Genomic DNA, 12,018 nt, shown 5'->3' with positions numbered 1-12,018 from the left:
CCCCGGAAAGTCGGGGCGAAACCAACGCGGCCAGAGCTCCAGCGCCGCAAGGAGCCTCCAGATGGGCACGAGGGCGGTGGGCAGGCCCCGCCCGGAGCCCCGCGGCCGCCGCCGCCCCGCGCCCCTCCCCCGCCACACGCCGGTCTTGGGGGCTGCGGGCACAGTCGCGGGTGGCCGGCTGAGGCCGGGGGTTGGCGCGGGCTGGAGCCGCCCCACGCGCGTCCCGCGGTCCCCACTCCAGAGGCGCAGCAGCCGGGTCGGGGCCGCCTGCCGAGTTGGCCGCGCGCGCCCGCAGAAGCGCAGAGTTTGGAAAGTCGTCGCGAAGCTTCGGCGGAGCGCAGGGGGTGGGGGGTGTCAGAGAGAAAAACCCGCCTCTTGCGAGTAGAGCGAGGAAGGCGGGGGGGGGGGCGGGGGGAGGCTCCGAGTTCCGCTTCCTGAACGGCGGTGGGTAGAGGAGGTCGGCGCCGGCGAGGGCGGCGGGACGCGCGCTCCGGGCCCCCGACGGGCGATGGCCAGCGAGCGGACCCGCAGGTTCACCCGGAGCCTGCTGCGACCCGGGCAGGCGGCCGAACTCCGGCACAGCGCCGCGTCCGCCGCCGCAGTGGCTGTCAGCAGCCGGCAGCAGCAGCGGGTGAGTGCAGCGCGTCCTCCGCGCCTCCCCGTGCGCCCCGGGCTGCTGGGGGCCCGAGCCCGACCTCCCGGAGCCCTCGGCGCCCGGTTCCCTGCCGCCTCCCGGCTCCCCCGCCCCCGCACGGCCTCCCCCGCCGCCTCGCCCGGGGCCGCCAGCGCCACCTCTGCGAGGCAGCGGCACCGACGCGTGAGGACCGGGGGCACGTTTGGGGACCGGGGACGCTCAGAGGATCAGCCGCGCGGGCAGCAGAAGCGCAGCGTGGGAGAGGATGTGCCTGGGTTTGGGGGTGTGAGGAGGTGACGGGAACGCATCGCGAGCCCCGTGGGCGTTAGGTTGTGGGGTGCCAGAGACCCGAGGTGTGGATAGTCTACGGAGCGGAACCCCTCGGTCCTCGGGTCTCCGCGCCCCCTTCACCCCTGGCGACTAGGGCGCAGGAGGAGAGGGTGTGATCCGAGGTCCTCGCCCGGGCTAAAGCTGGGAACCTCACCTGAACGCTCTCGCGGAAATAAATGCCCTTCTCACCCCCCTCCCTCCACGGGGTAAAAACCCACAAACCGCTTTATAGGAGTCCAGAAAGGGCTGAGGGAACTAGACTGGAGGAGACGTGGGTCGTTAAGTATCCAGTGGTTCCTGGTATTTTTCTAAGATGTTCGCAGGGTTCTCCCGCCAACTTTACTGGTTACTTCCTTATTGAAACGCCTTCTAAGAGAGCCGGGTGATTTCCGCGGGAAATCCCTGGGGCAGCAGCCAGGCGTTCTCATCTGATGCCCAAATCATATCCATACCTCCCCAGATGTTCGTCAGTTCCAGTAGGTGTCACACTCCGGGTTGGAAGTGTCAGGAGGAAGAAAAATGAACTCTTGTGGGAAAGGGAAGCGAGTGGGAACAGACTTAAAGCAAGACTTGGGTTCAGCAGCGACACTCTTGGCCTGCCTTTGCTGGACCGGAATCCCACGTTGTGGGTTTCATTTTACTTTTTGCCAGGAAACATCATTAGGAATTAAACGGCTTCTTTTAAGAGTGTCAAAGAAAGTGTTACTCTTGCAAGTCACCCATCAGGAGGGAGCCAAGAGCTGCCCAGAGCCAGTTCCCACAGCCAGGACTTTTCTCTAAAGCCAGAGGTTGGAAAGTTGAACAGAACGGAAGCTAATTGCCTGGCAGAGGAAAGAGGCATCAGATGCCCAAGAGGGTGAGGGTGATTGGAGTGTGAAATGAGTCAGGAGTCAGTGGCCAGGGTGCCTTCTCTTTCACTTACCACTGGCTGCAGTCTGCAGGCACCCAGAGGGGATTTAACTGTTAGCAGACCCTGTGCCAGGGGCTGCCCTGGTCCTGATATCAGCATGCACATTTTCAAGGCAGGAAGGATAATCGGTCAAAAAGAACATTAGAAAAAAAGGTTCAGCTAGAGTAAAAATAGAGATAGTAAAATCCTCAGGCATGCATAGAACGTCATTTTCACTTTGGAATGATTATTCAGGATGGTGGCTTTGTCATTGTCTGCCATTTGCTTTAAGAGAACTTTATTTTGCAGTTGATTCATTTTACCAAATCTCAGTAATGATCTGGTAGACAAGTCACAGAAATAAGTAGCATTCAATCGGAATAAACAGCCCTAAATGTTGTTTTTGATTTTTGTTTTATTTTTAACGGGGTTCTCCTAGAGTTTTTGGAGCACTCGACTTTTCTCTAAAGAATATGTATCCTAGATACCTTTGTACGCGGACATACACATTACTTTCTCCAAACTGATGTCAGATTTGAAATCCTAGGGTATCTTGTCAAAATGAATAAGCCCAGTGTCTTAAAAAGAGTTGGGGGAAGGGGTGATTCGCTGGGAAAGGTGTCCCTGCCCCCCTCCCCTCACTTCAGCACCGTGGCCAACACCCTGGAGCCAGCTCTTGCCAAGACATATCAAAGGATCTTACCCATCTAGTCAGGCAGCTTGGGCAGCGATTCTGGCAGCACGGACTTATGTGCCTGGCATCCATCCCATCAGTTAACTCTTAAAGGGAAGCTGGAAAGTGAGGCATTCTCTGAGTTGGCACCCAAACGCAGTGGGATTCTGTGGGGCAGAGCATCCCTTTTGAACCTAAAACCTTGTAATGGGACTGGGCAGTGAAGATGAAGCTTAGCTTACATTGATCCACTGCCTTAAGACTCTTTGTGTTTGTTGCTTCAAGTCCTCAAATCCTGGTTGTCAAGGGAGAAAATGAATAGTCTGGGGGAAGAAGATAATGGGTAGCCCACTTCAATACAGGAAGTGGAATAGTGTGTATTGGAGCAAGCTGTCATCTACTGAAAAAATATTTGAGACACGCTAGAAAGTCTTGCTGAGGAAACCTGTCTCACTGCTGGATTCATACAGTACCCTTTCTGAAATCTCTCTTTTGGGGACCGAAAATATAAATACAAAAACATATAAATATATATAAATACATATATATCATACAAACATACACATAATAGGACAGGAAATCTTCAAAATGTGTTTGGATTATGGAGATCAGAGAACGAAGGGATGCCGAGTGAGGGCATTTACCGGGGGGCCTACTTTCAGGGCAGTTGCTGAGGAAAGTAGAGGTGGATTCCACAGCAGTCTTGATTTTAGTTTTAACCCAAGGCACTGTAGTAGCTCATATGCAGGCAGACTCCTAGTGAGGACCCGCCTTAGTCTACATTCCTCTTAAGAATAATAATGAAAAATTATCTGCACTCCCAACTTCATTGCAGCATTCTACACAATAGCCAAGATATCCCATTACAATGGATATATAATATTGCATTGGGGGTGTGTGTGTGTATACACACACACATATTATTTAACCTTAAAAAAGAGGGAACTAGAAGGAGATCCTGCCATTTGTGTACATTATATTAAGTGAAATAAGTCAGACACAGAAAGACGAATACTACATGAACTCACGTATGTGTGGAATCTAAAACGGTAAAACTCATAGATGCAGAGAGTAGAACAGCGGTTGCTGGAGTGGGGAGGGGAGCAGAAGGGGAAATGAGGAGATGGTCATCAAAGGGTACAGACTGGTCACCTCTGCACGATGAATGAGTCCTGGAGCTCCAATGTACAACGTGGCGACAATAGTTGAAAATACTGTATTGTACACTTGAAATTTGCTACGACGATATATCTTTAAATCTTCCCCCCCCCCCCCCCCCCACACACACACACACACACACACACTGGTAACTAGGTAGAGGTGATGGATAAGTCATTTAACTTGATCATGGTGATCTTCCCACGATACATCAAAACATCAAAGTGTACTCCTTAAGTATATACAGTTTTTATATGTCAAAGGTCTCTCAATGAAGTTGTTGGAAAAAAAAGAAAAAAAAGAGTGAGAACAATAAAGAACAATTATGAGCAAAAGCCATAGATTTTGAAAACAGAAATATTTCCTCCTTAGTTATCCTAAAACTTTTTCATAGAAAACAAATGAATCACAACTCATGCCAAGGCCAATCTCAGGATCAAGCACAGCTTAAGTATTTCCTGACCGCCCCCCTTTCATAGTAGTCCCACAAAGCAAACTTGTGTATCGCAGAATCGCAGTTCAAAAATGATTAGGAACATTTCTCTCATGTCAGGGCTTGAGTGTTTTATTTTTTTTTTGGTTGAATATACTACTGTCTTGGCCACAAAGTTGTAATGCCAGTAATTAGAGATTCTTTTTTGCTAAGAAGCTCTTCTTTTAAAAATGTGTGAAGTGCATTTGTACTTTCACATGAATTAGTTCATCTAAATAGCTTTCTACAGTTGATTAAGCTATAAACATAGGATTGGTGCTTCTTTCCGCATATATATTATATTTGTTTGAGAGATACGGACTTTTATTTCTGGAACATGATTGGGTGGGTCACAGGAATGGAAGACTGAGTAACAGAGAGGCTAAGAACTAACTAGGGTCAGATGATGGGAAGGAAACACAGAGGCAGGTGGAGGTTTGCCAAACACCAACTAATCATTTGGTCAATTTTTGCCTAATGCGTTTTATGTGTTTCCTAGATGAGAACATACCACTTTATTTACATGTATTCTTTAGGACATTTACTCTGCTGTTACACAAAAATTGTTCTGCAACTTATGTTTGAATTGTATCCAAATTTATTAATTTCTTTTAAAAAGGAAACATCCTGCTAAAAGCAACTGTACTTAATCAGTGTGTTTTCTCCCTCCCCACCCAGAAAGGCTAAGAGAGGAGAGTATTGATTCAGTATTCCCCCAGATTCCATATCCTTGCTTTGATTTGGTGTTTCCTAACTACCTCTGTTCCCCAGTGGTACTCCTTTTAATATTTTAGGCAGCTTTGAATAAGCAGAACCTTTGACCGACTGAAGATTTCTGGTTGAGAAGCTATGAATATGGAAACATGTTTACAGGGGCAGGAGGAATTCTTAGAAGGAAGACTTTCCTTCCCTCTGAACTTTGTGATATTTAATAGTTGAGAGTAAGAGGGTTTTAAGAAATTGAGTGGGAGATACTAGAATTTCCAAAAACTCCTATGCCTGGAGTAAGAGTCAGTGAAATGATGTGGGAAGTGATATTGAAGAAAAATGAAACACTTGTTTTGCTGTCAGTGTCTAGAATGAAAGCAGTAGGCAAAGCAGAGGCCTGTTAGTTTGGCATTCCCAGCACCGTCTTGTTCTGTTCCAGTTTTTTTTGACAGGGTTCTTCATAACAAGGGTGTTTACATTTTAGCAGAAGTCACAGGCTTTAGCACAAATCCCAGTCCCACGTTTATGTTTTCAAATGAGGAAAGTCCCTAGCCCGGTGAAGAACTCAACACAAACTTAGTTTACAAGATCAAGGTTGAATGTTATTATTGACTGTATCAACTCAGGTTTTTGACTTCTCAAGGGCATTGCAGAGGTAACTTTAAAAATACATGGTAACAACGGTGGGCTCTAGAGAACTTTTACATGGGTCAAAAAGTGAATGAATAAACATTTTCGTCTGTCTCTTTCTTTACAACCTTTTTCTCTAAGGCCTAGCATTAAAAAAGAGAGCAGTAATAGTTGTTATATAATAAACCATTTGCTGAGAACCTACAAAGTGCCTGACACAGCATTGTTTTATTTAATTCTCAGAGCAATCCTATGAGGAAGTCATTATAGTTACAGATTACAGAGGAGGCCACTGAGACTCATAGGGTTAATACCTTGCTCTGAGTTAAGTAACTGACATGGGACCTCTTTTCCATCCTGAATAGCAACCAGTTTTGTAGCTGCTTCCAATGGCATCTCTAAGTGGGAAGACACAAGGATTTTACTTTGGTTAATGTTGCCTTTTGATGGGTAGCTCTACCTAAGGAAGAAGAACTCTGTCCTTCCTACTGGCATTTCAGAGTACCCGTGAGGGGTCGCTTCAGTTTTCCTCTGAGGTTAGAAGCCACAGGAGAGGCTGTTCCAGTTACCCATGTTAATAATAGATCTTCCCAAGGCAACCGGAGCTCAGTGGTTAAGTCCTTAAAACATGAACTTACTTAGCTAACCCCATGCCATCTATCTGGCAAAGCCATAAGTGAATTGTGAAAGAGGGCGGAGTTCATTCTTCTCAAGTCCACTTCTCTCCCAGGACTGGCTGCTTCTCCATTCTCAGTCACTTCACCCACTCCAAGCAAGGGCCTGAAATTTTCCAATGCATCATGTGTCCTTGACGATACATACTTCCATGTGACTGGGTTGTGTTGAGATTCTTTTCTCACACACTATCTTATTCAAAGGAGTGATTCCAAGTGTCTTACAAAGATGCATGTAACATAGCAGCAACGAAAAATATAGTGAGGAGGTAAAAAGCAATATTAGCAATAACAAAAAGCAGTGTTAGGAAAGGCAGATGTAGTCAGGAGTAGGTCAGTGGAGTACGATCGTATACAAAACGCCTAACCATTAAGTCCTGTAGTCTGGCTAAGGGTGCATCCTAGAGAACCCAGTCAAAGAGGAAAACATGATCAGCCGTGAGGTTAAGAGAGCCATAAGATAAAAGAAGATCATTTGCTCTAGACATGGTCAGCTTTAACTTGTACCGAGACTCCAAAGACAAGGTAGTCTTTCTTCTGTAATTTTTCGCAAAGGGCAGCATGATGCAGTGATAGACCCTTATTCCTTAGAATGTGGTCCATGGGCCAGCATTGGCATCACCTGGTCACTAGAAATGCAGAATCCCTGGCTCTATACCTGACCTCCTGGATCAGAATGTGAATATTAATAAGATCCTCTGATGATTTGTAAGCACATTGAAACGTGAGAAACACATACACACTCACACACAAAGCTACAATTTTAGCCTAGTTTTGCAGTGTATTGTCAGGTAAAGGCAATTGTGTGAGGGTCTAGTACACCATGGTTTATTCTGCAACTCTTTGAAAGAGTCTTTTGAGACAAAGATAAAGTTTAGACCACCTAACGATAAAAATGAGATTTGTTCATTGCTAAGTGACTTTAGGGAAGTCCGTTGCTTATTTGCTTTGTGTTTTCTCCTCCATCTAGCACCTTAATTGTAGAGTGAACTTAAGTTAAGCTTCTAGGTTAAGGAAAAAATTCTATAACGTACATGACATAGTTGCAAGGTGAATCTGCAGAAGTTCTCACCCTGGTTATAACCCTAAAGATGGGTTCCAGGATGAGGCCAGTGTCACCCCACTTACCAGAGAATTTGAAAGCAGAATCACTCCAACTCAGGTAGGACATGCAATGATGATTACTTATTGCTTTAGAAGATTTATGTTGCCATCATATTGAAACCCTTAGTTATTTGAAAATAATTGGTTATATCAGAATATCTGATTGCTAGAATCAGAAAATGATGAACCTTTTTTCTTTCAGTCATTGACTCTCAGAAAAAAATGGTTTTTCTTGTTCTCATTTGAATGTCCTAAGGATGGGATTCCATGGAGTTAAAGACCTTGGTTTTTCCACATGTTGTAATTAATGTGGTCCAGGACCCCTTTGATTGGCTGTCCTTTACCACCATCTGGGGACACTCTTTCCTCTCGACGGCTGTCCAAGTTGAAGTTCCCTCATGCAGTTTGAACCATTTGGCCAGTTTGGGAGTTGGTGTAGTAAATATCAGATCCCGTGAGACTGGAGACCAGAATTCCAGCCCTGGCTCTGTGACTCTTTGCTGAGTCACTTCCCTTTCTGGAGTCTCAGTTTCTTGATCTGTGAAATTAGGACTTTAGATGATTGGATCCTTACATTTGCCCTCTCTCTACCCTGGAGTCCTCATGGCTTCTCCTCCTTGCTCCTCAGGTTCTCAGATGTCATCTGCTCAGGAAGGTCATCTTGGATTCCCAACTGCAAGCAGTTTGCCCAGCCTCCCTCTGCTACAGATGTCTCTGACCCATTCCTGTTCTTCACTTTCCTCATAGCTCTTACCACTATCTAAAGAGATCTTTCTACTTATTTAATTTCTTATTTCTCTTTTCCAGGCTTTCTGCCTTCAAATATAAATGCCATTGAGAGAAGGGAACTTGTCAGTTTCACTACTTTTATGCTATATTGACTATATGAAAATAAGGGGCAGGGGTCTCCCTTCCCACTGCAAATGAGTGCTTAAGGAACGTCGGGAGAGTGGGCTGGGTGTATATCAGTGAGAGACTGTAGTGGATTTATGACTTCAAAATGTCAGGGTTGTCAGTATCTGCTTATGCTGTTCCTTGAGCCATCTTCTTCACGGTCTAGTTGGTAAGTGGCAGAAATGCAATTAAATAGAAAGATATTGAGCACATCCTATGTGCCCGGTACTTGACTCGTACAGTCTCTCTTAATCCTCATGACAACCGTATGGGGAAGGATTTCTATTCCTATTTTATAGACGAGGAAGGAGATGCTTGGAGATCAGGAACTTGCCCCAGATGAAATGGCTGGTAATTGATGCATCCGGGAGTCACATGCAGGCAGTCTGACTCTGGAGTCTGTATTGCCCACGATTAGTCTGTTCTGAAGACAGGTCCACCAGGCAGACAGGCAGATCTCATTAAACATGCAGTTAGCATCCGTGTGAGAGAGCAAAGAGAGGAAAGGAAATCTCAGAGTACCAGCCGTAGGAAGAGGTTTTTAAAAAGAGTTTCTCAACAAGAGAAGAGCTGCGGTTACTTTTGCTCTGCTGAACAATTTTTCATTTATGACATCTCAGCGGAGTGGGATACTGGGAGTGACACCAACTTTGGACACTCTGTCAGTGTGATTCTTTTCCAAGGACAGGACTGGCATGGAGTGTGTTAAACTGTGCAAACAATGGCTCCTTCATCTCTTGAAAGGGGCATCATTTGATTCTTCTCCTTCTGTAGAAATACATTTCTGGCACGATATGCATGGCGTAGTTGCAGTTGCAGCATTACATCTGTTACATTGTCTTTTGTAGGCTTGATTTGAATGTTCGTGTTTACAAAGGAGAGGGTTTTTTTTCCCACTGAAGTGAGATTTGTTTGCCTCTTATCATTCACAGCAGTGTCAGTGGGCTGGAAAGAAATGCTTGTGTTCGCTGGACTTGACATGTTGACGTACATTAAATGATGTAGAAATAATAAAATGTAATGAATGTGACCGAGTTAGTGGCTATAAAGCAAAACACTTGCCTTTGGAAACGTTAATATTTGTAACTGGATTGCAGTGGAAGTGTCTGCCTCTGAGAATAGCAGAGTTAATGGACCCGAATCATCAAAAGTTCCTTTCATTGTGCTGCTAAATGTGAAAGTAGTCAGTTTTCCTAATTCAGTTTCAGCACAACCCCCTCCCCTGACACGTAGAATTGGGGAAGCGAGGCAGCTCTCTACGTTAAACACCAAAATGGCAGAGTTTAACGATAGGATGTGGAGGAGGGTCTATTGAAAAGGACGGCACCATTTATGATGACCACAGTGAGCTTTTCTTCATACAATTATTTTGGTAATTACCAATCTAAATGACTAATTAAGGCTGTCAAAATGACCAGTGACTTTGGGGCTTTCAAAACGCACATTCTATAAACAGAACACAGGCCTGAGCATCTGACTTGGCAAACAAGCAAACAAAAAAACTTAACAAAATTCACTATTCAATTAAATATGATAATTAAGTTATTTTCAAACACGGATTATTTGATTAGCTCTTAAAAGTCCCTTTGTCACACTCTTCAGAAGGAGAAAATGGGAATTAACTACAGCTGAGTAACCTTCTAAAAATGAACGTGACGTCAGAGCTCAGTAACTTTTGGTTTTTTTTGTTTGTTTGTTTGTTTTTTGCGGTACGCGGGCCTCTCACTGTTGTGGCCTCTCCCGTTGCGGAGCACAGGCTCCGGACGCGCAGGCTCAGCAGCCATGGCTCACGGGCCCAGCCGCGGGGCATGTGGGATCTTCCCGGACCGGGGCACGAACCCGTGTCCCCTGCATCGGCAGGCGGACTCTCAACCACTGCGCCACCAGGGAAGCCCTCAGTAACTTTTTTGGAGAAGAAAATTCAAATCTGGAGAACTCATATTGAAAGTCATTTACTTTCATGTTTTTTACATTATTTATTTTAAAATCAGACATTTATTCAAAAGAGGATTTTATTTTCCAACGAAAAGTGTTCCAGTTTACTTTAAAGCCTGTATATCTACAATAGCTATAAAAGTTCCCTGTGTAACTGCCAGTAATAAAATTTATTGGCATACCAAAATGCACAGATAAGATTCTTTCAGGACCTTTCTGAGTGCTAACAGGGAAGGTTCATTTATTAACTTCCATTTTTCAAAGTCAAAAGCCATTATGTGGTTGCTATTCAATCAATTTGAAAAATGTATCTTTTTATCATTAGGAAGCAATGGTTTCCAGGCTCTGTAACCTTGACTCTGTCTTTAAGCTTCTTCGGGTTTTAGTTTCCTTGTCTTTAAAACAATAAGGTTGGACAGTAAAACCTTTAAATATGCCTTAGTTCTAAAAATCTAGGGAGTTATTATTCTTTTTAAGAGGTTTTCATAGATGGTTCAATTTTTTTCATTTTAATAACACCATTATTGATTAAATAGCTGGTTTTAGCAATAGGTAGAATGGATCCAAATGATCTACAACCAAATTTGTATTTCAGAGATGAAAATGGTAGCACAAAGTGGTTATTTGAGGATGTAATGAAGGGAATAGCATTTATACACCCAAAGAACAGGGCTAGAGGCATCAGAATTGGCAGAAGGACAGCCAGCAGTGACAAAGGTGGGCAAGACAGGTTCCTCCGACGTGGTGGAGGCTCAGAGGCAAGCTTGTAACCTCATTTCCCACTTTCTATTCCTGCAGAGAACTGTAGGCTCCATCTGCTTTTAAGACCACGAGCTCTCCGGTTCCCATGCCCAGTCTTTGTAATTGCAGCTCTCTGGCTTAATGTCTGTGCCAGGCTCCTCTTAGCGCCCACATGACTAGGGTATAGACCAGGGTGGGGGGAGTTTGAACCATCCTCCACGCTCCACACCTCTTCCCTGCCATCGAAAAGCAGTAAGAAACTCTTTCTTTTTCAAGTTCTGTCTCTGTCACCTCCTTCTCACACCTGAGAAAGGTAGTATGATCTTTTCTTGTGATCTGTCTGGTGTGATTTCCGAGCTGTTGAAGAGACAGCAAAATCCTCCTTCCCAGATCATTCTCCTAGCAGCCTGTTCCCTAACAAGGTCCAGCATATTTCATTCAGCAGTTAGAAGTCAACCTTAAAGATACAAGATGAACATTGACTTGAATTCACACCAAAGTATAAATCCATTCCCCAGCAGGTGTACCTTGGAAATCGCCTTTACAATAAATGGGCGTAAGAATGGGAGGCTTGTACCAGAAATAACGTTTCATCTTTTACTGGTAACTAGTCCGATCTCTGGCATGTAAATGCGTGACACGTGTCCCTGTTGCCTCCCCTGGAAATGTAGAATGAAGTGTGGTTTTGCCCTCACATTTCCAAAACCCTGAGAAACCTTCTGGATAAGCACTGTGGTTATTGTTTCCATATTTCCAGGACAGCAAGGTGGCATACAGCAGTATTTACTAAATGCTTGTTAAATGTAAGAAAGAAGGTCACCCTTGGAGATGACAGAAGTGCATGTTAGGCGTGTAAAAGGGAATCTAAGTGCCTGGTTTGCAGTAAAGAAATTCTCAGGTATGTTTCAGAAGAAATACTTTGGTGAACATCTGACTTGGCAAACAAGCGAACAAAAAAACTTCACAAAATTTACTATTCAATGAAATATGATAATTAAGTACAAGCATATGGAATGTGCTCAGTTGTCACAAATTGAAGTATCCTGAATGGAATTGAATTCAAGATTCCCAACAAAAGCTATTTAAAGATAAAAAGAAAATTAAAATGTTAATCGGCATGAACGGATGCTCTTGGATAAATAAGACTCAGCCCAGCAGGTGTTAGTGTTGTTCTAA

General features: G+C 44.7%; 1 protein-coding gene across 2 annotated transcripts in view; it reads left to right on the top strand.

Annotated features, from left to right (window-relative positions):
* The first annotated feature begins 429 nt into the window (after positions 1-429).
* The window catches only part of DOCK10 (dedicator of cytokinesis 10), a 281,482-nt gene continuing 269,893 nt past the window's right edge, over positions 430-12,018 (top strand). The window contains exon 1 of one of the 2 annotated variants that reach the window (XM_004262638.3): positions 430-631. In XM_004262638.3, the coding sequence (XP_004262686.1) occupies positions 509-631 (123 nt within the window). In that variant the 5' untranslated portion in view covers positions 430-508. The remainder of the gene's footprint in view (positions 632-12,018) is intronic. The other variant, XM_033426521.2, reaches the window with a different exon arrangement.

Source organism: Orcinus orca, chromosome 7 (genome assembly GCF_937001465.1).
Source record: "Orcinus orca chromosome 7, mOrcOrc1.1, whole genome shotgun sequence".
Taxonomy (NCBI): domain Eukaryota; kingdom Metazoa; phylum Chordata; class Mammalia; order Artiodactyla; family Delphinidae; genus Orcinus; species Orcinus orca.
Note: the sequence above shows the minus strand (reverse complement) of the source record. Positions and strands in the feature narration are given on the sequence as shown.